General features: G+C 41.5%; 1 protein-coding gene, 1 non-coding gene and 1 pseudogene across 6 annotated transcripts in view; 1 reads left to right on the plus strand and 2 right to left on the minus strand.

Moving 5' to 3' along the window:
* Nucleotides 1-15,986, plus strand: part of CHRDL1 (chordin like 1) — a 212,419-nt gene extending 196,433 nt beyond the window's left edge. For 3 of the 5 annotated variants that reach the window (XM_059678466.1, XM_059678467.1, XM_059678470.1), the window contains exons 9-12: nt 1,186-1,395; nt 8,037-8,204; nt 10,288-10,377; nt 13,647-15,986. In XM_059678466.1, the coding sequence (XP_059534449.1) occupies nt 1,186-1,395; nt 8,037-8,204; nt 10,288-10,377; nt 13,647-13,777 (599 nt within the window). In that variant the 3' untranslated portion in view covers nt 13,778-15,986. The remainder of the gene's footprint in view (nt 1-1,185; nt 1,396-8,036; nt 8,205-10,287; nt 10,378-13,646) is intronic. The other 2 variants (XM_059678468.1, XM_059678469.1) reach the window with 1 other exon arrangement.
* A 7,212-nt stretch (nt 15,987-23,198) lies between these two features.
* Nucleotides 23,199-23,308, minus strand: LOC132225365 (U6 spliceosomal RNA). The gene has a single exon (XR_009450883.1). It is a non-coding gene; the product is annotated as a U6 spliceosomal RNA (small nuclear RNA).
* A 57-nt stretch (nt 23,309-23,365) lies between these two features.
* On the minus strand, nt 23,366-27,424 carry LOC132223483 (F-box only protein 31-like; annotated as a pseudogene).
* Nucleotides 27,425-27,612: the final 188 nt, after the last annotated feature.

Here is a 27,612-nt window from a genome sequence, read left to right on the forward strand (position 1 = left end):
TGCAGCCAAATCAGTCAATTCCTAGAAACGCCCCAAATGGGGTTATTTCTCCCACCCTAGCCCTGCCTTAAGTGATACAACCCATCCTGTTGATTGGGATGCCGACAGGTCTCCCTGAGTATGATGAGGTGATGGTAAGAATGAGAAACACACCCAATCCCAGCCATGGCTTGAAATCTCCAAAATGTCTCAGTATTCTCAAAAAGGGAGACAACTCATTCTCAGACCTTTCTATTAACAGCCCTGTACAGTCCTCATCCTGGATCCTAGCTCCATGCCTCACATTAGGAGCTGGATAAGTTTTGGTTGTATTGCATTGAAGGATGCTCCTGTGACCCCTCCCCTTTATAGGCTCCTCAGCCTACAGCCCAGATGCTGGCTCTTGCAAGGCCCCTCAGAAAACATGGAACCAGTGACTTCACTTCCCACTCAACAAATGTGAGACCACCAAGGATATACCTAGGGCAGGCAGTGATTCACTCCCGCCTAATATCTACAACCACTATGAGGCAAGGGTCAGAGGCCACTGCCTGAAGTTTACAGGCAAAAAAGGCTACCTTTCACCACTTACCTGGTTGGTGTGGGTCCTTTTTCTCCCAATCTTGTCTTAGCACCTTCCTTCCAAGCCCAGTACCATTAGGCTCCGTAGACATTAGTGTTGGTGGATCGGACTCATAGCATTTGTTATTGTGAATGGATTTGCTTCAGGATTCGAGGGTGGGGGGCATGGCCTATTGGGAAGAGCAGTAGTTTTTGCATCTAGCTTCCCTGGGTGGTAAATCTCTGGGGGAAATTTTCATGCCAAGAAGCACATGCACTTGGGCCATATTATCTATGAAACTGCAGCCATTAAAACTACATTCTACTAGGTTCCTTATCAGATACCCAGAACAGATAGAACTTTGCTTTCATTCATTCCCACATTTTAAAAAACATTTACTTATTGACAGCCAGGCACTTGTGAGCATCCAAAGGCTACTGCTGAAGAACCTGAATAGTTGCTGATGGTAGAACAAGGCCCAAGGTGTGTTTATTTGGAAGAGGCTGCCCTGTAAATGTATCTCTATGGCCATGTAAAGAACTAAAGATGCTTGATGTCTTAAGGGGTTCAGGGCTTGGGTTTTGAGCACAGGGGCCCATTTTAACTCCCTAACCTTTAATTTCCAGTATTGTGTTCTCTTCCAGTGTGTGTTTCCAACGGAAAGACCTATTCTCATGGTGAATCCTGGCACCCTAACCTCCGGGCATTTGGCATTGTGGAGTGTGTGTTGTGTACTTGTAATGTCACCAAACAAGAGTGTAAGAAAATTCACTGCCCCAACCGATACCCCTGCAAGTACCCTCAAAAAATAGATGGAAAGTGCTGCAAGGTGTGTCCAGGTAAAAAGGCAAAAGGTGCGTTGGCTGGAAGCCCTGCCTCATAGCCTCATAGTCATTCTCAATGTTCTGTGAACATCAGAAACATAATCAACCTGTCATATCATTGCAATGATAACAGTTCTACTAATAATGAACTGCATTCTCTTCTTTCTTAAAGGGCTAGTAAGACTGTTGCTTGGAAGAAATGCACTACTAAGAATTAGACAATGGATGTGTTTGTGTCAACCATACCTTTGACTCCATGGAGCCCTAAGTGCCAAACTTTAGCCTTGGTTTTATAAGTAGTAGAGAAATTAGCTTATGATGATAATTAGGAAGAACAATAGCAGCTTTAATTTTTATATTACTATTTAACTCATCAAAGCATGATCACATCCAGCCCTAACCAGTTTGGCTCAGTGGATAGAGCGTTGGCCTGCGGACTGAAGGGTCCCAGGTTCTATTCTGGTCAAGGGCATGTACCTTGGTTGAGGGTACATCCCCGGTGGGGGGTGTGCACGAGGCAGCTGATCGATGTTTCTCTCTCATCGATGTTTCTGGCTCTCTATCCCTCTCCCTTCCTCTCTGTAAAAAAATCAATAAAATATATTTTTAAAAAAAGCATGATCACATCCAATATCCTTTTGAGATAGGATAAGAGACAGGTGAGGTATAGTGGAAAGAGAGTGGGTTTTGGTTCTAATCAAAGTTGCTGTGCGACCTTGGAAATGTGCCCTGTCTGCTCTGGGCCTCATCAGCCTCATCTGTATAATGAAAAGCTTAAAACAGTTGACCTACAAGCCCTGTACCAAGACTAAAATCCTATCATGATGTTATTATTTCTTTGTTAATGATAAGAAAACTGAGGTGTATAATTAGTGACTTGTCCAGAGCCACACAAATAGATAATAAAACCAAGGCCTGGAAGCCATGTCACTTATAGCCCATTGTCTTTTCCAGGCCAGTAGAAAATGTAAACTGATTTAAAAATGCCAGATTAATTATTTAAATAGTGCTTTTAACACATGAGCTAGATAAAAATATAGTTTGTAGTATTGGGTTTCACAGAGTATGGAATTGGTAAGCAAGTATTCTAGCCCTGGCTCTGCCACTGGTTTACTGTGTGTCCTAGAACAAGTCACTTCACCTCTCTGAGCTTCAGTTTTCTTCTCTTCAAAATGAAGGGTTAGAATAGATTATTTCTTAGGGTCCTTCTAGCTTCAACATTCTAAGAGTGAATTAATTAATTACTTTCAAGGACATGAATTTATCATTTCTTACGCCTACATGCAAAGCATTTTTGTAAACACAGTTGAAAAAACAAACATTTTTAAATGTAGGCAGAGAGCTAAATTATTTATTTCTTCAATTTAGGCGGTTTCTCATGAGTAGCAGGTGACCATGATTTTGTTCAGTGTATATTTTTTGAGCGCCATCATGTAGGTCAATGGTTCCCAAGTTTGTCTACACATTGGAATCCCCCAGAGAGCTTCTAAAATTACCTGTGTCCCATCCTTAGAGATCATGATTTAATTGCTATGAGGTGTGGCCTGCACTTTGGATTTTTAAAGATTCCCAGATGATATTAATTTGCAGACAATTTTGGGAACCCTGGATGTAGGCCCAGGGTGGTTTATGGTCTTGCTACTCAAAGTGTGTTTTGTGGACCAGAAATACCTGAAAGCTATTTAGAAATGCAGGTTTTCCCCAGGCCAACTGCATCAGAATCTGCATTTCAACAAGACTCATGTGTTGATTCCAATGCACATTAAAGTTTGAAAAGCTTTTACTAATGGCACAAACAAAATCTTTCTTAAGGTAACAACCCTCATCTTCCAAAGTAAACAGGGGCAGGGTGTGAAGAAAAAAAAAAGACCGGAGCTATCTGATCTGGAGTAGATAATTGGGCCATTGAAATTGGTGAGGAAATGTACTCACTAGGGGTAGGGAGAGAGCACATTCTGATGTTGAAATGGACAGGGGGGCCACCCAGCCACGATGGCCTATTATGACTTTCAAGTATGTGATCTCACTGGATCCTCAAACATTTTAGTGTCACTTAAGGTTAATTCTGCCAATACAATTTTCTCTTTGGTCAAGGGTCTATCACCTATAGTCATATAAGTAATACAACATGATAATTTCAGATTAAATTAATAGCCACCAAAATACCCCATGTAAGATAAATCCTCCTACTGTGTAATATTACAATTTGAATCTCAGGCCTTTCAAAATAGAAGTTGAATAAAAATGTGTTGAGAACAGGACACGGAACAGGCATAACCTTAAAATAATTGGCCTCTCAGAATGGTAATATTTATTTAAAAACATTACTTTCCATACTCTTTGGCTAAGCCATTTCACTCCTAGAAATGCTCTGTATGTTGTAAGATACATACACATATATACAAACAAGGATTTTTGCTGCAGTGCTGTTAACAATAGTGAAAAACTGTAAACAATTTGAAAGTCTACCAATATGGGGATAGTTAAATAAATTATGGTACATCTATACTATGGCATAGCACATAGCCATTAACAAAATGAACTGACAAACAAAATAGAACCAGAGACATGAATACATGGAACAGACTGACAGAGGGGAGGAGGGACGGAGGGACTGGGTAAAAGAAAGTGAAGGTATTAGCCAAAGAACATATATGCATAGCCTATGAACACAGACAATAGTGTGGTGAAGGCCAGATGAGGGCAGGGATGGAAATGGAGGGCACTTATAACAGTGTCAACAATAAAAAAAGAAGTGGCCCACAGCAAAATAATAACCCCCTTTCCCCCAAAAAATCATTGTAGACCAAGATTTAATGGCACAGAAAGATGTTTGCAATACATTTAAGTACAAAGAGAAAGCTACAAAACAATATGTATAATATGATCCCATTTATGTGTTAAAAAGCAAGTGTCTATAATAGACAAAAAAAGACTGTAAGGGTATATATAGCAGAATGTTAACAGTGATTATTTTTAGGTGACTGAATTATAGGTAATTTTTATTTTCTTCTTTTTGTTTATCTCTATTTTTCAAAGTATATTTTGTTTGTAATTAGAAATATATATATATAGAAATATATATATATATAGAAATATATATATAGAAATATAGAAATATATATATATATATTATTTTTAAAACTGCCCTCCAAAATTCCAATTGGTAATATAGTGAGAAGTCTAATTGACTCAACCTGTTTCTCTAAAAAAGCTGTTTTCCCACTGCACTGAGATGTGTGGAAATAGAGGACTTATTATTTTGTTTATTTGTTCACTTTATTTTATCTCTGTTTTTTAATGTTTTATTGAATTTATTGGGGTGACACTGGTTAACAAATTATACAGGTTCTAGGTGCATGATTCCATGAGAAATAGAAGACTTACTGAGCAACATGGAAGTGAGAGTGTCTGTATCTTTCTGTGTACCTGTTTCTCAGTGAGCCAAACAGTAGTGTGTGCATATTGAATGATTCCTGATAGTCATATTGCCCAACAACAGTATCTATCTAGAGGCCTGGGCACCAGCTGCAGGTATTCAGCAACTTCAGAGCATCAAAGGGTATGCACTTGCTTATGCATTCAATCTTCAAATACATATTATGTGCCTACAGTTTGCAAGATACTGCTATAGGCAGTGAAAATTGAGAGATGAACAAGAAAGACAAAGGCTCCTTGCTGGCATGCTCCTTATATTCTAGTGGGAGAAAAAAAGAACAACAATGAACACAAACCAGTAAGGTAATTTTAGGTTGTGATGAGTACTGTGAAGAAAATATAAATAGGATCAGATGATACTGAATGTGTTGTGGCACTTTCAAAAGAGTGGTCAGGGAAGGCTTCTCTGAAGAGATATTTGAGTAGAGTTCTGAATGATGTGAAGGAGTGAGAAATGGGAAGATCATGACATCACTGGCTTCTTAGAAAATAACATATGACAGAGCAAAAGGAACAAAGGATTGAGGAGGGAAAAGGTTGATGGGAAAAAAGGAAGAGTACATTCAGTTATTCATGTTGAAAAGGGAAAAGAGACAAAATTTGCTGATGATCCAGCGAAAAGTTTTGTTATAACAAATTATTGCAGGCTACTTTAGTAACAAACGAGGGCCAAAATAAAGGATGTGAGTTTTGCCTCTCTCTCTTGCTTGTTCTCTGGTACAGGCTGCCTTGCCTGGCATATCAGTATTGTGTAGGACTTCCACTTTCTGAAGGTTCCCCAACTCCCCCTCTCACTCCACTATACCACCCTGATACCAGGAATTCCCATAATTACACTTTCTTTGGGATTACAACATAAAACGTTCCTATTACGACTTGAAACTTTCCTGGGCTGGGCTAAAACATCTTCATCAGTCATCACCACTTCCGAAAGGAAATGGTTTCTTAATTTCTTAGTTCTGGAAGGCTCAGAGCAGGAGCATTCCCCTGAGAAGTGGGAGTGGCCAAAATGACTTCAAGCATGGCATTCTTCCCTGGAAGGAAATGAAAGTAAGTGAACATGAGTGATCAGAAAGCACCTTGAGGTGGAGGGTGTAGAATGAGGAGAATGTTCCTGAGTAAGTAGTTCGAAATACACACTTTGTTTTACACTTAACATTTTCAAGTGCCAATCAACAAATGGATTATGTTGCTTGTAGATCCCTTCTGATGAGTGACTTAAGCTCTTGAAGGGGAAGGGGTGTTGGTGAAGGATGACTCTTCAGGACACTGGGCGAATATTTAGCATATTGTAGGTACTTCCAGTGTCATCATGGATTTCATATGGCAGTTATAACCATAGCCAGTATTAGGCTAGTGAGCAAATTTTAACAAATGAACTCAGCTCGCACATTAAAGGTGATAATTATGTACATAAGAGTTCCTGTACATTTAGTGATCTCCCCACCTTCACCCATTTGAAAAGTGCTAGAACACCCCTTAAATACCTAACATATCACCTTTTTTAGACTGGTCCACTTGGGAATTAAATAACTAAAAAGAAGGGGATTTTGATTTTAGGATAATCTAAAAATTGAGTAATCCAACCTGGAATCATCAAGAGAAGATTTGGTTTTGTCCTCACTGTGTCAATAAGATGGTGGGGGTGGGAAAGCTAATCAGGTCAGCAAGAGACATCAATAGCAATTTGATTACAACCTCTTGTCCAAATGTGTCTCATTGGTTAACAGTGATCTTCCTAATTAGAGTCACAAATCCAAAACACTTAAATATATATATATATATATATATATATATATATATATATATATATATATATATCTTGATTTCAGAGAGGAAGGGAGAGGTAGAGGTAGAAACATCAACAATGAAGGAATCATTGATCGACTGCCTCCTGCGCGCCCCACACTGGGGTTGGAGCCTGCAACTTGGGCATGTGCCCTGACTGGAGCCACGCTGGCCATGCTATATATATATATATATATCTATATATATATCTATATAGATATATCTATCGATAGATAGATAGATCTATATCTATATATCTATATCTATATCTATATATATATAGAGAGAGAGGGGGGGGGGAGGGAGAGAGAGAAGGTGAAGGAGGAGGAGGAGGAGGAGGAGAGAGAAGAGGATCAACTGTGCAATCTAGATATGTGCCCTGATCAGGAATCAAACCCATAATCTTTCAGTGTAAGGGACAATGCTCCAACCAACTGAGCCACACCAATGTTCAATGCTCTTATCAAATACTTTCATAGATGGTTTCTGCCCTTATTCAAAGTTTTCAGAGTGTCCGTGGCATCTCTTTGTTGTTCCTGACTTGAGTGTACACTTTAGTACACAGCTGAAGAGGGTGCCCAGAGGCCAGCAGAAAAAAACTTAACTCACAGATAGTCAGCCAAGAGAAACCTTTTTTAATAGGGGACTGAGGAATGAGGAGGGTGGAGTGGAATGGGGAATATCAGGAGGTGGTACCTTTATTCCTGGAAGCTGAAACCCAAGTTTAGATTAAACTTTAAATGATCCATAGTTGAGGGAGTTGACCAGTTCTTGTGTGTCTCCCAACCATTTGGCATACCATGCATATGACTAAGCTGACATCTAGCTTTTGGCACTGATGTTGATTTGGTATTATCATTCCCCTTAAAAACAAATCAAAGAGCATTCAGAAATGTCAAGCTAATTTGGATAGATCATTTGAGCAAATATATGCACACAAAGGAGTATCATAGATGTTTTCTAAGTATAAGTGATGTCAGGGACGTTAACCAAAGCCCTCTTTCAGCCCATTCCCTAGGCCTCTGTTGGTAATACTGAGCTAGATAGACCATGATCCTGACCCAAAACGGAAAAATCTATGTTCTCTTAATTGCCTAAGAGATTCATATCTGTCCAAGTTCTTCCTCCTCATGAAGGTCCACTTCTCATGTGGTGCTTGGTGGATCCACTTTAGTTTGTGGGCCAATGTTCTACAGAACTATGGATTCTGTCATCTTGTGTACTTAAATTAAAGGCCATGTGCTCCTTTGTGATTTGGTGGCTGTTATAGAAGCAGCCTAAACTGACACAGTGAAATATGGGTGTAACTTCTATCTCTATAACAATATTCTTGTTGATTTTCCAATTTTGATGAGTATATGTGTTACAAACAGATAGATAAATGCAAAAGTTCACTTCTAGATATTCAAGCCAGTGACAGAATTCTTCTTGCTTCCTGATTCTAGAAGAACTTCCAGGCCAAAGCTTTGATAGCAAAGGCTACTTTTGTGGAGAAGAAACAATGCCCGTGTATGAGTCTGTGTTCATGGAGGATGGGGAGACAACCAGAAAAATAGCATTGGAGACAGAGAGACCACCGCAGGTAGAGGTCCATGTTTGGACAATTCAAAAGGGTAAGCAAAACAACATTAATTTTTCTTTGGTGGTTTGCTTTTGTTTTTGTTTTGTTGTGTTGTGGTTTTATTTTTGGGTGTGTGTGTGTGTTTTATAAAGGGGCTACAGGGAAGGAGGGGAAGCCTCACCATAATTTTGCTTCAACCTGTTTCTCCTTTTGGGACAGAAGAATTCCTGATTGCTTAGAAACTAACATATGACTAATACAGTTATTATGGCCTTTAACTTTAACGTTGGCCTGGGCTAAAAAATAAAAAGTAAGTATTTACCCTTGGGATTTGTTGTCTTTCTCATACAACAAGGCTAGAGGATTGTTTCTCAACCCTGGCTGCACATCAGAATAATCTGGGAGAAAAAATTTTAAATACCAAATGCCTGGGCCTAACCTGAGAGATTCTGACTAAGTGGTTGGGAGTGGGGCCTGAGCTTAAGTGTTTTATAAAGCTCCACAGGTGATTCTAGTATATAGTTAAGCTTACAAACTATCAAACTATAGTCTATGGTTCTTTCCAACATGAAACTCCACAAACATGAAAATATATTCATTTGGTAAGAAGCAAAGTCTCTTGAATCATGCTTCGTACTCTGGAGTAAGACAAATTGAAAACATGATCCCTGCCCTCAAGTTTATAGTTTCACTGGAGGAACAATCCCAGTCCAATTTCTTTTTTGATTATTCACATTACCATAGCAAGCCACATTGTGCTCACTGTAATTCAGATTATCTCATAGATAAAAGATAAGTGCTGATCTAGTCTGGTCAAGTTTTCTAGGAATCCAAGGTAGAGGTGAGATTTCAATTGAAAAATTATAAACATCTTTTTTCTACTGGCACCTGCATAAGTCTCAAGAGTACTCAAACTTTAGTATGTTTCAGTGTCATGCAAGGAGATGGTTTATAATGCAGCTGCTTGGCCCCATCCATGAAATGCTACTTCAGTAGTCTTGGGTAGCTTCTAAAGTTTTGAATTTTTAAGCAATAGGCAGGTGATTCTAATACAGATGGCACTTGGACCATACTTGGAGAAATAACTGCTCTATATTTGTGGGGCTTTTTCTCTCCCTTTTCACAACCACCTTTCTTTCTTGAAAGAAAGAGTTCCTCCCTACCCCTTAAATATATTCTAGAACACACATATGTTTCTTGTCAGTGTTTATTTTTGCTCTATACCTAGAAATGTTGATTTTCAGTCTTTAACTCCATAACTCTTCTGTAGCTGGCCACCTAGGACTACACACTGTTCTGTTGGCTTCCCTAGCAGTGGGCCCACTATTCATCATGTAAAATCTCACACCCCACGGAGCTGTATGGGTGTTTTTCAACTTGCTAGTGTAGCATCTAAATAACCTTGTTCATAGTACAGGTGATCACGGTGTGTTCATGATGGGCAGAGAAATACCCAGGCTTCATTTCCATTGCTCCCTGTAGACCTCTTGAGGATTAGTCAAGTGAGCCGGTAACATGTTGCTCCTTAACTGCAAGGTAATTTTCAGTAGTGTACATGTTATTTTGATAAAAGCAATTCAGTCATTGTTGAGACAATGGAACCCCTTATTTTAACTCTCCCCACTTTTATAAGAGAAAGCTAAAGGAGCTGTGAATATTCCCCAAAGGAAAATACACTTTTTGGTATGTTGAAGATCAGGAATGGCTTCTCTATTTACACAAACAACATGTTTGCAGTCCCACTGCTGGTTGTCACTGCTTAGCCAAGAGGGCAGCCCAGTGGTTTTAGCAGGGACATCGTCTACCCAGACTTGGGGCAAGGACAGAATTTCTAATACTGCCCATGTCTGATTCCATGTGGCTTTCCCTAGGACGGTGTCCCATGATCAGCAGCACCATTTCCCTTATCTCCATCCTCTAGAGAACCAGGAGGAAGCCAGTGAAACAAGGAAACAAATGGAGTTAATTATAACCCTAGAGCCATCCAAGTTCTGGTTAAGCACATTACACAGCCGAGCTCAATACTCCTAAGCCCCAGTAATGAGATGATATGCTTAGCCCAAGCAGAAAAAGGGGCTGGTGGTTCCAGATAGAGAGAGCCTGATCACCTGCCCAACATTTTTGCTTGGCTCCAGGCATACTCCAGCATTTCCATATTGAGAAAATCTCCAAGAGGATGTTTGAGGAGCTCCATCACTTCAAGCTTGTGACCAGGACAACCCTGAGTAAGTGGTACCTCTCTTTCTTTACTCCTCCCTGGAAAACACATCCAGTTTTCAATGGAGCACAGCTCCAAATAAAGTCTTTCTGTATTCTTAATGAGCATTAGTTATGCTCAATATCAACATCAGATGATGTTTTATCTCTCCTCTGGGTAACTTAGCAGGGAAAGGGGTGTCTGGATGTGAGTGAACTGAAGATCTTGGACCTTGTGTATACAAATCCAGATGTATTAAGCATAAGCTACCTCAGATCAAGGTTTCCTGAACATCTTTAATGAAACTGATAAACCCAGAGTTTCAAGATGGTTAGAGAACTCTCACAGGATTCCAGATCTGATGTATTTGTGGAGACTTCACATCTGGAAGGGTATGTCCTCTAGTGTTGGGGATGAGAGACAGAGAAAATTATTCCTGTATTGTATCAAAGATGTGTTTGGCTCTTTGGAACTGCCCCTGGGTGTTAATGTTTCTTTAAAAGCATTCAGGCACTGAGGCATACTTGTAGCTCTCCCAGTTTCTACACTAGATGGAGCCTAGGGACAAGATACTGCTAGGCACTGGGGGCGGAGGGTGGGGGTGGGAAGCACTTCTGAAGGAATAAAAGACAAAATTTCTATCCACAGGGAATTCTAATGGGCGAGACAGAACATGAAAATGCTTTCACTATGAATTAGTATACTTCTGAGGAATTAAATACCTAAGTGCTCAGGGGAATCTGCAAGGAACAATGATATGAGAGCCAGGTGGGCTTATTTGAGGAAGGCTTCAGGAGGAGGTGTGTTTTGAAAGAGAAGGGTGTGGCTGGGCAACAGGTCAGGGAATCAGTCCAGGAATAGCGTGAAGCCGGAGAGAAGACTCAGACAGGAGCAAACAAGAAGCGTAGGTGTGGGTGGGTGGGTGTGGGTGAGGAACAATTACAAAGACCACATAGGGTGCACAGAAACATGAGAGGAGTTGGAGGCAGGAAGTAGTTAGAGGACTTCAAGGAAACAAGTGAGAAGTTCAGATATAAGGCAAGTAGCATTGGTAGTTGCTCTATACTTACAAACAGCATAGTGATATCAAAAAGGTGTTTTGGAAGGATATTTCTTAGCTTTCATATGGATTTATTAAGCACCTACTTTAATTAGTCCAGATTCTGTAGAGTCCAATATGCCATGCTAAGAAGTTGGACTTGATCTCCAGACCGGAGTACCCCAGTGATGGTTTTTAAGCAAGTAAAGGATATATTCAAATCTGTTTTATAGAGAGAAGCAGTTGTTGTGTGGAGTGAAAGTTGGACTGTTAGTGAAAGAGCTGGTGATAGTCTTAATTAGAAAGTGATTATACAGTATTAAGTATGTTAGACAGAGAGCAGAAGTCACTGTGAGAGACAGCTCTGAGATTAAATAATCAAGAACAGTATCAAAGAGAGAAATGAGTGTGGAAAGACTCCAATATTAACAACTTTATAGACTGGGTGAATTAGTAATACCATTCACCAATGGGAACCTCTGACAATATGTGTTTGGTGGAAAGAAATGAGTTTCACTTAAAACATCTTTGCCTTAAGAGCCATCTGATTAGCGTTATTCAATAAGCCGCTGGAAATAGGGTTGATGAGATCAGTTGTTTGTTCTTCAGGAGACTGATAGACAATGAACTGGGCAGCAGGAGAATTAAAATGGAAGAGTTGGGATTTATTACTTATGAGTAAGGAATAAAGGACCCATAGCCTAGGATCCCATGATCAGTTATGTGACTTTTGAAATTACCAATTAATTTAAAAGAACATGTTTCTGTTTATACTGTGAACAAGACACTGTGCTATGCACTGGAGGTCTTGAAAGGTTATTTAAACTTTCTACTAATAACAGTTAGGATTTGAGGTGTGTAATAGATGTGGACGGTGTATGCTTCAGACTCTGTGCAGCTGAGGAAAGTGAGGAATGAGAGGATCCTGCATAGTAATCTGGGGACAAAGAACAATCCTGACCCCTTTATATAATGTGTCTCTCAGATCCTGGCACACGGTAAGGCTTTAGTGAAAGCTGGTTACTTGCCCAAACTTTCTCCCATTTTTCCTTCTACCTTGCCATAGAGTCAGATAAAATAGGAACATAGTAACAGAGAAATTGAGTCTGCAAAGAAGGGGGTCGTGTGTGTGTGTGTGTGTGTGTGTGTGTGTGTGTGTGTTGGTGGTGGTGGTGGTGGTGGATTTTTTTGTGGCTAGTGAAAAAAAAAGAGGTTCAACACAGCTTCGGAATTAAAAGGAGCTTGCTAACTTTGGACTAAGAGTTCTCCAGGTGTGACACCATGAGTGCAGGAATAAAAAGAAAACCGAAGAGGCTATCCCAGATGGGCAGTTGGTATGTATGCTATTGGACAGGACAATATGATAGCAGGAAAAGGAAGATCTTGTCACTCTCAAGGACCAGGAAAGTTAGAAAAGGAATGAGTCAGAGATCTGCGGTAGTTTCCAGTTTTGAGTACAGAGTGTGCACTCCAAAATGTTTGTTCAGCATGACAGAATATGGGATAGAGAAATTGGCAAGGATACTTTAGAAGTGTGGACAGTTCCATGGAGAGGTGAAAACAGGGAATACAGCCATGTTTACCTGGAGCAGAATGGGATCACATGTGGGATGTGAAAATGGAACTCTATAAGGAACCATAGGAAGGGATTGAGGGGGTGAGGACAGGCTGCAAGCATAGCAGAAAGCTTTTATAGAGAGAATCAGTTGTTGTGTGGAGTTAAAAAAAATACACACATAGACGTGCACACACACACACACACACACACAGAGTTTTAACAAAGGATAGCAGGAATAGAGAAAAGGGCAGTAAATAACCAAGTAACCCAAACCAATATTTGGGCCCCCCAAAGTAATCAAAACAAAGCCCCAATAATGTAACAGATAGTATGTTCCAAACTTTGACCTGGTGCCAAGTGAACCACCTATATAGTAACAACCTGATAGTGGGGCATTTTGTGAATCCTAAATACACTGTAAAAATTCCAAGAATAATACTTAAATTTTACTCTTGAGGAGTCAGTTATGTGTTATTCTTGGGATTCTTACAAATGCTGTGTGTCAAAATGAAAACTCCATGGTCAACTTTCCATATCTGCCCCCAGAAAAGTGTTTTGGGGGCTAATTTGCTGAAACCACAAGACTGTATCCCCTGGTAGGTTAATGTATGAGTGGGGAAGTATGGGGGATATTGATTATACTCCTAATTAGCTCTGCTCACTTATTACATATCCAAGCCACTTTATGTTTATCTTTTAGGCCAGTGGAAGATATTCACCGAAGGAGAAGCTCAGATCAGCCAGATGTGTTCAAGTCGTGTGTGCAGAACAGAGCTTGAAGATTTGGTCAAGGTTTTGTACCTGGAAAGGTCTGAAAAGGGCCACTGTTAGACGAGACAGTATTGGATAGGGTAAAGCAAGAAAATTCAAGCTGCAGCTGGACTGCAGGCTTATTTTGCGTAAGTCAACAGTGCTCTAAAATACAAACTCAAATGCAGTTAATTATTCACGCTATGCACAGCATAACTTGCTCCTTTATGTGGAGTGGTGTGTCACCCCTTAACCATCTTCTCCAAAGAGATTGGAAGAGTCTTGAATTATTTGTAGGAAGAAGAGAGATGGAACACCATAACTCTGTTCTAGTTTCTTGGAGAATCACATTTCTTTACAGGTTAAAGAGTAAACAAAACCCCAGGGTTTCTAGCTAGAAAGTTATTCAATGAAAGAAAGAGAAAGGAATCACTTCTTAGTAGGGGTTCTGTAATACAGATAAACATATTTGTATGAAATTATACTCTTTGAATTTTAGAATGTCATGTGTGTTTTTAAAAAATTAACACCCCCCCCACACACACACACACTCTAAACTACAGCCTTCATTATGAGGCAACACCAGCATAGACTCTCTCCTCCTTTTCTTGAACTGGCTTCCAAGTAGCTTGGCAGTTGTTAGAACCCAGAAGGATAAATAAGGAACTGTAAGCAGAAGGCTATCCCGTTGGGCCTATGGTAAGTTTTTTGAAGTCATCAACTATGGTAGCAGTTTGCAAAATAAGAATACCATGTCATGGCTGCATGCACTTCAAAGTGGTAAATAACTTTTCCCTAATGATACCACTTCCCTTTTCTCCCTGAATGTACTGGGCCTTCATGAAGAAGTTGGAATTGGGTACCCTTTTCAGAAACTGAATCCATATAAGATAAGTAATTGTTGAATAAAGGAGTTGATGCCTCTTTGTGTTTTCAAGTCAGTAAAACTCACCATATAATAGTGCAATACTCTTAATTTTCTTGAGACCATAGTTCTCTAATTCAAAAATGTAGGTGAAATTATTAAATTGTAGAAGCTCCTTGAAAAGGCAGTTTCTATTATCCAATTACAGTTGATTTTTACTTTACTAAAGGTCTCAGTCTTCATGAGCTCCTGAATGTCAGCTCTTTAGTTAGGAGGATTATTGCTTATTTGGGGAGATGGTAATTCTAAACAGATCTTTTCCTAAACCTTCCTGCCATTCTAATCTCAGCCATCAAGCATGGATTTGAATCATGAATCCTAGAGAAGGCTGGTCCAAAAATGTCTATTTGTAGCCCAATACAAGAGCATAAGTTATCCATTCTGAGGCCTGGCTTTAGAAATTATTTTTGTGGGAAAACTATAAATTCTCCATAGCAAGGATGTCAAGCCTGCCTTTTAGATTTATCTCCTCTGAAAAGCATGAATGAATTCTAGTGAGTATTTAAAAATATTAAGGACTCAGAAATCAAATATTTCTTATTATATAATCATAGGTGAAAGCAACATTTTTTCTTACAATGTTTGACACCAATAGGGACAAATGAAAAAAAGTTTAGTCTGTATGAGAACTTGCACTAGGAGTCTGTTTTCATAAAAGAGCATAAAAGAGCACGAGGCAGGTGTTTCATGGCCAGACCTTCATGGGACAACTTCTCACAACCCCTTTATACATTCTCCTCAGGAAAGGGAGGTAAGACATCAGGGCTGAAAGGCATGGAGCCTTATTGGAGAGAGGGTGTTAAATTGCTGCTGTCTCCCTCCCAGAGGTGGCAGTATTTCCATAGTGTGGAAAGAAGTAACTGATCCTGAAGCAAAGTGGTGATTTCCCCTTCTTGATGACTCACCCCAAAGCCTTCCCACCCAGGTGTTCTCTGAAACCTTCAGAGAACACCCAGAGAGTTTCCCTAGATAGATTCCTACCCCCAGGTGATAGGACACACCTTTACAAAATGCTGTGTGAAGTAGGAACTAGGGAACTGTGCTGGGCCAACATAGAAACCCTCCAGTGTTTGATGTTGTGTAGGGAGTAGGACATAGGAAGAAGAGGCCAAATGCCTGTAGTTAGTAGATAGGAATGGATGTGGTTCTTCTTGTGTATTTATTTGTATTATAAACACTTGGAACAACAAAGACCATAAGTACTATTTAGCAGTTGTAGTCATTTTATAGTTAACTCATGTAAACAATTAAGAGTAACATAACAGTATTATCCTTTGACTCTTCCCACAGGACATGTACCTAAATATGGTACTTATTTATGTAGTCACTGTATTTCTGGATTTTTAAATTAATAAAATGTTAATTTTGAAAAATCATGTGTGATAATGCTGTATAAGTGATTGACTCTCTGGACAATGCTGATTTTAGACTGGGTAACAGGTGATGGGTAGGTAAGCCAGGCTGTTTCTCATTCAGGTTCACACACACACACACACACACACACACACACACACACACACACACACTGTCATAATGGCTAAGAGAAGGAACTTTGTAATCAGACTACCTGAATTTTTAATCCCAGCTCTGCACTTACCAGCTGAGTTTGTCAATTTCCCCAACTATAAAATTGGGGATAATAGTGGTACCATTCCCTTTTGCCTGCAATCTTACAGTGAGGGTTAATTTAGTTAATGCATGTAAAGTTAATAGAATGGTGTCTGGTGCACAGTGAGCATTCATTTTTTACCATGGACGTTCAAAATGGCATGGAACTGAAAATGGCCATTGATTTCTGGCTTCCCTTTAGGCCAAGACATTTAAGAGACTGGGGACAGAAGGCCATTGACTTGGATTTCAAAAGGGCCTCAATTTTAGGCTGCTCCTCAGTGGTAGATTTGTATAGGGAGCAGGGTAAGAGTTTTGTCACATATGTTGATCCAAACTCTATTCCCTCAAACCCCTAATACCAACCAGAAGCCAAGATATAAAAAAGGTGAAATGTCAGATAGCATAAGTACAGTAAAATATGCATTGGTGTTAGCAACAGAGAAGTCATTAGTGGTGGAACATTGGGGAAGTTTTAGAAGCAGAGGCCAGAAGTGAGTGGGAGAGATGAGAAATTGGAGAGAGCAGTTAGAGACAATTCTTTGGAGAAACTTAATTACAGAGACTGGAGAAATGACACTGGGGAAGGATATGAGGCCAAAGGACAGTTTTTTCTCCTCAAAATGAGGGGTATTTGGCCATGTCTTATACTGAAAGGAAGGATCCTATAGAAAGAAAAATATTAAAACTAAGAGAAAAGAGGGTTAACCTGTTGTGTGCAGTGCATGAGAAGCCATTCCCCATGCTAAGCCCTTGAAACTTACAATTGTTGACCCACAACCTGGATAGAATTTTGGCCTTTGATTGACAACCCCTTATTGTGAATTAGCTAAATCTAGTTCCCCTCAACTCTGTTAGCTTGGTTCCCCTTTACATCCAACATACTGTCTTCTGGAATGGTAGACTATAATTCCAATATTACTCCACCTTCACTAGGGAGCCACATATAACTCAAACTAGACACCTTGACTCCATTGGCACTCTTCCCTTTTACTGATCATTCTTATCCAAATTGCACCAAGCCCTGTAGATTTGCCCTCCTACTGATCAGCACTGGAGTTTGGATCTGCTCCAATTTCCAAACCAGACTGGTTCACCACTCCTTATTTACAAAATAATCAAGAGGATGCAAAGTACAGCGTGAAGAATATAGTCAATAATATTGAAACAACTATGAATGGTGTCATTTGGATACTTGAAATATCGGGGGGATCACTATATAAAGTATGATTGTCTACCACTCTTCTGTGCACCTGAAACTAATACAAAATAATACTGAATATAAACTGTAACTGAAATTTTAAATGGGTTCAAGAGTAAGTCTTGCTGCTACCACATGTCACCCATCCTTTTATCCCTTTCTTGGTTTGGCCCTCATCTGTGATAGGCACTGCTAGAAAAAATGACCACCCACTGTCTCCATCACCATACATCTCCTGACATTCACCACCACTGCTTCTAGGAAATAATGACCAAAGAACTTATTCTGTGCCAGTCACTGTAGTAAGCTTTAGACATGTATGTTTTCTCAGTTAATGCTCACCACAGCCCTGTATGGTAGGTCCCATTATTGAACCTATTTTAGAGATGAGAATCTTGAAAGCATTCTCTTTTACTTGTCATTATACGTAAAAATATGAAGTATTTGCTCAGCCACAGTCTTCCCAATTAGACTGGAGAGCTCCAAGAGGGCTGGGACCCAGTACACAGCACTTCCAGATATTCAATAAATATTTTCCAAGTGAATAGTCAACCTGATAAGATTTTCTCTAGTTGGGGAAGAAAGCAGTCCGGAGATTACTTAAATACCCAGGGTCAGTAAGTCCTTCAGGATATTTTCTCTGTGCCCCACTCTAAGGAAAACTAATAAAATCTGGATTAACAAATCTAAATGAAAAAGTGCTTGTTCGCATTGCAAAACACTTTGCCATAAGGTGTCTTTTAAAATAAATATTGGATTTACACATAGTTTTTGTGGGAGCATTTTTAGTGATTAAATCAAAATGTCCCTGCATTTGTGGCAAGGCCTCACAACTGTGAAGGAGTCTTGCTAAGACCTCAATATTGTGCATGATAAGTAGTATCTATATTTCTACATATGCTATCTATATTATAATGTAATATAGGCTGCTCCTCAGTGGTAGATTTGTATAGGGAGCAGGGTAAGAGTTTTGTCACATATGTTGATCCAAACTCTATTCCCTCAAACCCCTAATACCAACCGGAAGCCAAGATATAAAAAAGGTGAAATGTCAGATAACATAAGGACAGTAAAATATTCATTGGTGTTAGCAACACAGAAGTCATTAGTGGTGGAACATTGGGGCAGCATAGAATAGCTATGGTACATCTTACAATACTTTTTATCTGAGAGAGAGAGAGAGAGAGAGAGAATATAATTAGACTCCAACATGGTGTATATGGTGCCTTCACAAAATGGACAATACACGAGAATTGGGGCCTGGATTCAAGGCAATGTAGATAAGAGGAGCTCTGAGTTGCTTCTAAGTATAAGCAGTCCCTGATCTAGGAATGAAATATTGGCCAAATATTTAGAATGGAGCATGTATTTTCTTATAGAAACATCATTCTATCTGATGCTCAGATTCCCAGGCTGTTATATATAGTGTTAATCAGTACCTTCTTAAACTCGGATCTGGGGGGCAAGAGCAGGGTGTGAGGAGAGAGGAGTGAGCAGTGAGTTTCCTTTCACTTTTCTGTGTGGGGTGGGTGGGAGGGGATCAGGAGCAGGCTCTTGGCAAAACGTCAAAGAAGACAAAGTTTGAACTTGACAGCTTCCTCTCTCCATTTCATCATGCACTCTTCTGGTCCCTAGTACTGTCATTCCACCCTTTACATCCAGCTATTCCAGACCCAGGCCTGCCTTGCTCCACAAAGAACCTCAGACTCTGCCATTAATGACCTCACTCAACAATCAGAAACTGAATCCCTTCAGGGCAGCTGTCTGGGGCTTAGAAGGAAGCAAGTTTAGTGAAGTAAATGAGAGTTGCTTAACCCTCAGATACCTTTTCACATTTAAACACTTTATTACTCTTTATTACCCTCAAAATGAATTCCCCAGTTACAAAATTACAGGCAGAGGGCTGGAGTGAGTGAAAACCTTCTGACAAGGAAGGCAATAGGAGGGAATTGTGCATATGTTGGGGTGGGGGTGGAGTTTGATATTTGTGAGGATGGGAAAAGTAGGCTTCACAAACTAAGCAAGCCATACCCACCTTTCCTGCCTAAGTATCTGCAGTCCCTACATCCACAACTCATAAATAGCGCTAATGTCCTGCTTTGCCATTCCTGCTTTTCCAGGTTCCTCCTTCTTTTATGTCTGAACCTGGTACTTACCTAAAATGTCCAGGTTTGGGTTTGTTTATAGTAGGGACTAGCACCTCTCATGACAGCAGAGGCCTTGTGAAGGGGGTGAGGCTACTTGTCTAATAGTGTTGTGGAGAAGTACCTGTGCAGCTGTCCATTGGCACTCACTTGGCCTTGGCCCTGTGCCAGCCTAGGAGGGAGCATCAGAAATAAATTCAGAAACTCAAGAATGTATTCATATAAGTAGATGGTTCCAGCAGGAGGTAATGACAGAGAAAAGAAACACTGAAGAAGGGCTTTAGCTATTTTCAGTCCTGCAATCATCACCAAATTGATAATAAAATAAGAAGTTTGCAGGCAAACCTAGTGATGAGTCCACTCCCATCAGGAAACCAGAAGACAAGGAGTTAATACTTATAAACAATTCACATTTATTTCCCTTTCTTCCTGTTTGCTTCATCTCTTAGTTTCCTTATCTGAAGAGTGGGAATAAGAATAGTCCCTACCTCACAGGGTCCCTGTAAGACTTAAATGAGATAATATAAAGTGATAATGATGGTGGCCCATAACAAGTACAAAGTAAATTCTATTTTTTAAATTAGGTGAGCCATTTGTTCTTGAACTTTAGTAATTCAAAGTAAGGGGAGGGAATGCTTGGGTTATTTCAGTCACAAAATGGAACCTGAGCCTGGTTTTGAAGGAAGTGCCAACCTGAGATAGCTAAAAAGGAGAAAACTTGTGGGATCCTGATATTGAAAAGAACAAGGGATGTCCCACAGAACTTCAGCCAGGATTAGCAAGAAGAAAATTTACATGTCAAGGAAATTAGGAATGAAACTACCCTCTAGAAGCAAGGAGTTGTGGCCGATGCATTTAATTTTAAAATGTAATCACATGGCTGGCCACATTTTTTGTTCTGAAAAACAGAGTATTGTTGTTTACCGTGATTTCAATAAAAGTCCACAGTGTGAAATGTTTCAGGGCTATTCCCAATGCTCATTTACTTATAGGCTGTAGTAACCAGAAGGCTTCCATTCATTCATTCATTTATGGAACACTTACACAGGGCCAAGTACCATGTGTGCTTGGTTTTTGAATTCCAGTGATAGACAAGATAGGCCTGGTATCTGCCTACACAGAGGTTATAATCTCCCAGGGAATACAGACACTGAACAAAATAATTTCAAGTGTGATAGGTGGTATTAAAGGGCAAGTCCAAAGTGCTAGGAGAGTGTAGATCATAAGAATGTGTCCTCATCATAAAAGGACAAGGAAGATTACCCTGAGGAAATGACATTAAATATGAGGCTTAAAGTAGACTTAGAATAAGGGGGAGAGATCAACCAAAGGACTTGTATGCATGCATATAAGCCTAACCAATGGACACAGACACCAGGGGAGTGAGGGCATGAGTGGGAGGGTGGGAGGCAATGGGGGCGGGGGAAGGACATATATGTAATACCTTAATCAATATGGAAAAAAATAAAGTAGACTCAGAGGTTAAGGTTCCACAAATATTTTGTTTGAAAACAGTTTTACTGCTTTAAAAGAGTTTGAACAAATGTTGGCCTAAAGAACTGATTCTTTTGGTAACTTCTGTTACAATTATAGTTGCTCCTGGTAGGGACAGCTGGGTACCCACTATAACTCTTCCTTTATAACAAAATTTCACCAAGGAAAATACAGAGGAGAGCCCTATAGCTATGGAATACACTACTGAGAAATTTTTATGAAGGAAATTTTTGATGAAGTATTTCCTAAAGTATGACTCTCCAAAGGGGATGAAGGAACCACTTAGGTGCTGGAGTGGGGGCAGTGGCATATCAAAATGTATTTTATCACTGACATTGTTTAGAAATGCCAGAATGTAATGGTGATAAATATTTGATCAAATTTTATTTGGTTCTATTATAGTTTTTAAATCCTCTGTAGACAATGCACCTATTTATTGATTACACCCTGTATACCTATCCCACCTTCTATCCATTCCCCATATGGATCGCATTATTTGCCCAGTGAATGAGTCACTCGGTCACTATGTGACTCACAGGAAACTCTCCAAGGGGGCATTATTTTCCCCCCAATAAAATTTTACCTTCCATTAAGGCTGTTGTTCTCCTGCAAGGAAATACCTCCATCCAATGAGAGAACACACAAGTCATAACTAACACACTCGTATTCTTGAGACAGTGGCATTCGGATACAATCCAATTGCCATACCTCAAAGGGGCCTAACGGGAGTGAGAAATGTCCCTGGGATCTATGGAGTGTGTTCCAGGGCTATATTTTACAGAACATCTGCTATATACTTATTATTTATAGTGAGAGAAGGTTTCCGGTAATGTGTACGCCATGAAATCACTCTTTTAGAACCCCAATGTGTTTGTTCATGTTGAAGTATAGGCAATTGAGCCCCTATAGGTAATATAGATCTCCCACTGGGTCCAAGCCATATTTGTTTGTCTGTGTCAAAGGTTTCCCCTTTTTGTTGCCATATATTTTATTCTGTAACTGCTGTGGAACTATCAAGTCTTTTATTGATTTAGCAGAAGAAAAATTCTCAGGTATGGATAATTTGATTGCCCAGCGCTGCTTATTTATCTATAGCATCACCTAAATGATTTCTTTTTGCTTCAAGGGTGGTAGCTTTAGAGTGTCCTGGAATCTTGATAATTGCCAATTGTCTTGGTTGCTGTACAGCATCTAATTCTGCAACCTGTTTTTCATTCTTTATAGACCACCCTGAGGAAGTTAAGAAGTGAAGCCTCGTTGCTTCCATAACATTCCAAAGTCATAAGCTACTCCAGTGGTATAGGACTATCAGTATAATGTTGGCTATTTGATCTTTGGCCACTTGACAAGCTCGAATTAGAGAAATTAAAATCTGCCCAACAAGACAGATTATTTCAGGTAAATAAGAACTTTCTGTTAAACTGACCATGAAGTCATTGCATGCCCAGCTAAGTAATCTCTCTCTCTCTCATCTCATTTTTGAGATAAGATCTATTTGCCAACCAAATTAAGTTGTCCTTGGTTAATAGGAATTTCCTGTATAATTATTCCAGGAGCAAGAAGTTATCAAGTAAAACGCAACCCTGTGTGCCTTCGTCTTGTAGAAGGTAACAGGGTTTCTGGATTAAGGCTGTTACATTGGACTCACCCAATATTGGGCAAAGAGAGCAAGAGTACTTGGTAAGAAACCAGGTGGCTGCCTGAGAAATGCTGAGTGTACAGTAAGAGCTCAGTAAAGATTCCACAAAATGAACGCAAATAGTTGAAGGAGAGCCCATAACTATTCTCCTTGCAAACCATGGCCGAAGCAGGGAGGGAACACTTTCGCTACTGAATCTAATTGTTGGCTATGGTATCCTATAGTTCTATGATGAGCTCCATGTTTGAGTTAAAACACTTAAAGCATTCCCTTTATTTTCATGTATAAAAAGACGTTTATAATTAGGATATCCCCAAGGGGAGCTTTTAGATCATTCTTTTAGAGCTTCTCTGGCTTGTTTCCCTTTGAGATTCCATTGCATTGGATCAGCTATGACTTTAGTAAGGAATATAGAGGTTGAGCCATTAAGGAAAAGTTTGGAACTCGGTTGCAACGGTATTCAGTCAGCCCTTGAAATCTTTTATTTTTTTTTTAATGTGGAATGCGTCATGAATTTGCGTGACATCCTTACGCAGGGCACATGCAAATCGTTCTTCCCTGTATCGTTCCAATTTAGTATATGTGCTGCCGAAGCGAGCACTAGCCCTTGAAATCTTAAGCCATTTTTTAGTTCATGGAAAAGGAAAGGATCGTATGCTTAGGCTCTCAGGGTAAATTCGTAGCCCATCTTTAGGTATTTTACTTGGGGCAAACAGAATTGCCTTGTGAGAACTTCTGTCCGTTCATAGCTAGAGTTATGCTCAGATTGTGGGATGGAATAGAGAAGCAGTGGGTATTGTACTCCAGCTGTGTTCATTTCATCTAGAAAAATGAACATAAGGGTGCTTATAAAGCCTTATGCCCAAAGTAAATAGGAAACGTTCCAGCAGACATATCTGGGAACTAGTTTCGTGTGGCCTCCACCTTAATGAATTCCTACCACCCTGAGAACTGGTCTCATTATAGGGGTGAGGTGAACTCAACAAAGCAGAGTTCTCCTTCCAAGATCACTTGGAGGTGGTCTAGGTGATTATCCCACAATTCTTCCCATGAATTAAGGTCTTACCACCTTCTACACTCCACTGTTTGTAGAACATCATGACCCTATCCTTATGGAGGAAGGAGAATCTGAGTTTTGGAGCCTGTAACTGTTATGGGAAGCTAGCAGTAGTGAGCTAGGATAGCATTCAGCCCACTGCTTCTAAAACAGATTACTTGGGGGGTGAGGTAATGACGTGTGTGAAGCTATAAGACTCACTCATCTAGTGTTGGAAGCCCCTATTGCCTCCACGGCTAAGCACCCTATTTTTAGGAAGTCAGATGATGTCAAAGTGAATTAAAACTTAAAAGGCCCCGAAGCTTTCTCAGGCTGTAACAGCAATGTTGGGAAGCAGAGACATAATCATCAAAGCTGGGCAGATGCTTGGGCCCATGGACGAGGCAGTGGGTAGAGTAAGGCAGTCCAAAGCAAGGCTGGCATCTAAGGGCAAAACCAATGTTGGCTCTGAGGTTTAAAATGAAGGGTTTCAGGCCTTGTATGGGCAGAAGCAAAGATGAAAATCCTGAAGAAGAGGATAAAGACAATGCCACTTGACTTAATTCCAGGGGCCTCCCTTCTGGCAAAGGGGTACTCTGAGGCTCACATTCAAGGGCTGTGTCAACATTATGTGACATAAGAATGTCTTTTTTAAAAATTGTTTAAAGTATTACAGGGCACATGCAAGAGGCAACCAATCTATGTGTTTCTCTCACATGGATCTTCCTCTGCCTTTCCCTCTCTCTTCCACTCTCCAAAAACCAATGGGAAAATCTGCTCGGGTGAGGATTAAAAACAAACAAACAAATAACAAGGTGGGTCACCTGGTCAGAAGGTCCAATCTTTAAAATGCATGCAAGCTGCTCTTCCCCTGAAGCCTCTTCTCCCCGCTGTTGCCCCTGGGCAAGGGAGGGGCCATCAGGGGGTGGGGACTGAATGTTCTTGAGAATCTCCTGGAAAGCCTGTGGGGATGGTACCTCCGCATTCCGAAAGGTGACCTGGACTCTGCTGTACAGGCTGAGGCAATTCGGTTCCAGCCAGAGGAACCCGAAGTGGTCTGCATCAAACAGGATGAAGACTCCAGGGATGTGCTCGGGGTAGGCGGAGCCAGAGCAGGCAACCATGCCCACACCAGAGAAACACATCCTGCAGGCTCACGGGTAGTTCTGGTTACTTGAGCTTATGCCCGCAGGCAGGACAAACTGGACAGGCTGCTTCTCCAAAGCTGCAGCCCCGGACTCCCCGACACTGGGCTGCGCAGGGCTCAGCCAGCCATGGCCCTCGCCATCCTCAGTGCTGTCTTCTTGCTGCTGCTGCTGCTGCTCCTGGATCACCTGCTCTCGAACCTCCTGGACCAGGCGGGAGTACTTGTTGAAGTTGCTGAAGATCTCATCGGCCAGCTGGATGCGGCGGCTGAGGTGGATCTCTATCATCTGCTGCCCAGCAGGGATGTGGTGGTCACCCGTGATCTTCGTGGCCCTGGCATGCTTCCATGGAAGCTGAGCATGACAACCTCTAGGCTGTTGTAGGCATGGTGGGTGCCTTTGAAGAGGCCTGGCCTGATGAGGTCCTCGGGGTGGCTCCGGGAGAGGTAGATGCGGCAGTTGTCATTCTGATGGTAGATGAGCTTCATCAGGATGAACAGCAGCCTGTCCTCCTGGAAAATGTGTTCCAGCATCTGCCCCCATTCTTCCCGCAGCCACGTGCGTAAATCCTCTTGGCTCCAACCAGGCATCCTGTGGTGGTGCGTCAGGTTGCACCTGGTGGAGAACCCGACCTTCCGAATCTGCATGTGGCAGCTGTGGGGCCCTTGGCGGCCATACGTGCACTCCACTGTGGCCGGTTTCCTCTATGTCAGGCGAATTCTAAACATGGGCTTGTACTGCATTGAGTTATCCACCTGGGGGTCATGGAGAGGCAGGTACATCTGAACAATAATGAATAAGCCGTCCACCACTATAGATAGCAGTCCTCCATAGGGCCAGAGGTTTGTGTGCTGTTTCCCTTTGAGATTCCATTGCATTGGATCAGCTATGACTTTAATAAGGAATATAGAGGTTGAGCCATTAAGGAAAAGTTTGGAACTCAGTTGCAACGGTATTCAGTCAGCCCTTGAAATCTTTTTTTTCCCTAATTCATAGCCCATCTTTAGGTATTTTACTTGGGGCGAACAGAATTGCCTCGTGAGAACTTCTGTACTTTCATAGCCAGAGTTACGCTCAGATTGTGGGATGGAATAGAGAAGCAGTGGGTATTGTATTCAAGCTGTGTTCATTTCATCTAGAAAAATGAACCTAAGGGTGCTTATAAAGCCTTATGCCCAAAGTCTTGGTTGCTGTACAGCATTATGCCCAATTGTCTTGGTCGCTGTACAATATCTAATTCTGCTGTAAAGGTGGATCAACAATTGCCTTGGTCAAGGGCTGTGTCAACATTATCCTATATAATAAAAGAGAAACATGCAAATTAACCATCCCACCGCTATACTCAAGCCAAGCCCACAAGCCATGCCCACCAGCCAATCAGGAGCGAGTATGCAAATTAACCCAACTAAGATGGTGGCAGCCACAGAGCTGGAGTGAGCAGGAGGCTTGGGTTGCCCCTGGCGATGGAGGAAGCCATGCTTCCCACCTGCCCTGGCTGGCCCTGGCCTCTGCTCAAGGCTACAAAGTTTCAATTATAGAAGATAAATCCCAGAAAAAAGAAAAAAAGGAGAGGCTGGGAGCTTGGGTCACCGGGGGGCATGGCCAGCCTGAAAATGGCCATCAGCCCCTCACCCAGGCTGGCCACACCCCCAGGGGTGAGGGTCCCCACTGGGGGATTTGACCAGCCTTCAAACAGCCATCAGCCCCTCACCCAAGCTGGCCAGGCACCCCAGTAGAGACCCCCACTCTGAAGGGGGTGTGGCCAGCCTGAAAACGGCTCTCAACCCCTCACCCAGGCTCGCCAGCACCCCAGTGGGACCTCCACCCTGATCTGGGACACCCTTCAGGGAAAACCAGCTGGCCCCCACCCATGCACCAGGCCTCTATCCTATATAATAAAAGGGTAATATGAAAATTGACCCTAACAGCAGAAAGACTGGGAATGACTGGTCACTATGACACACACTGACTACCAGGGGGCAGACGTTCAATGCAGGAGCTGCCCCTGGTGGTCAGTGCACTCCCACAGGGGGAGCTCTGCTTAGCTACAAGCCAGGCTGCCAGCTGCCAGCACAGCGATGGTGGCAGGATCCTCTCCCGCCCCCTCAGCAGTGCTAAAATGTCCAACTGCAGCTTAGGCCTGCTCCCTGCTGGCAAGTGGACATCCCCCGAGGGCTCCCGGGCTGCCAGAGGTATGTCTGATTGCCAGCTTAGGCCCAATGCCCTGGAGAGCGGGCCTACGCCAGCAGGTGGACATCCCCCGAGGGGTCCCAGACTGAGAGAAGGCACAGGCCGGGCTGAGGGACCCCTCTGAGTGCACAAATTTTTGTGCACCAGGCCTCTAGTGTGATATAAGAATGCCTTTTTAAAAAATTGTTTAAAGTATTACATGTCTCCAGTCATTACCGACACTGGATGAGTGAGTCTTATAGCTTCACACACGAGTCATTACCTCACACTGCCCAATACTCTAAGCCCATACTCAGAGTCCTTCTACCCCTTTGTATAAATTGTTATCTGGCTGCCACAATCCCAAAATGTGTATGCATGGGTGGAGCAACTTCGCATGGGTCTCCTGATCCCTCCACTCCCTGCAGAGGACCCAGCCGCCCTGTCCACCTCCACATGCGGCTCTGCAGTGGCCAGGTCTGGCTTGCTGTCGGCCACCACCATCTCAGCTGGTCCCAGGCGCTGCTGGTGACACCAGCATCCTCTTGAAGGGCC

The sequence above is a fragment of the Myotis daubentonii genome, chromosome X, assembly GCF_963259705.1.
Source record: "Myotis daubentonii chromosome X, mMyoDau2.1, whole genome shotgun sequence".
NCBI classification, from domain to species: domain Eukaryota; kingdom Metazoa; phylum Chordata; class Mammalia; order Chiroptera; family Vespertilionidae; genus Myotis; species Myotis daubentonii.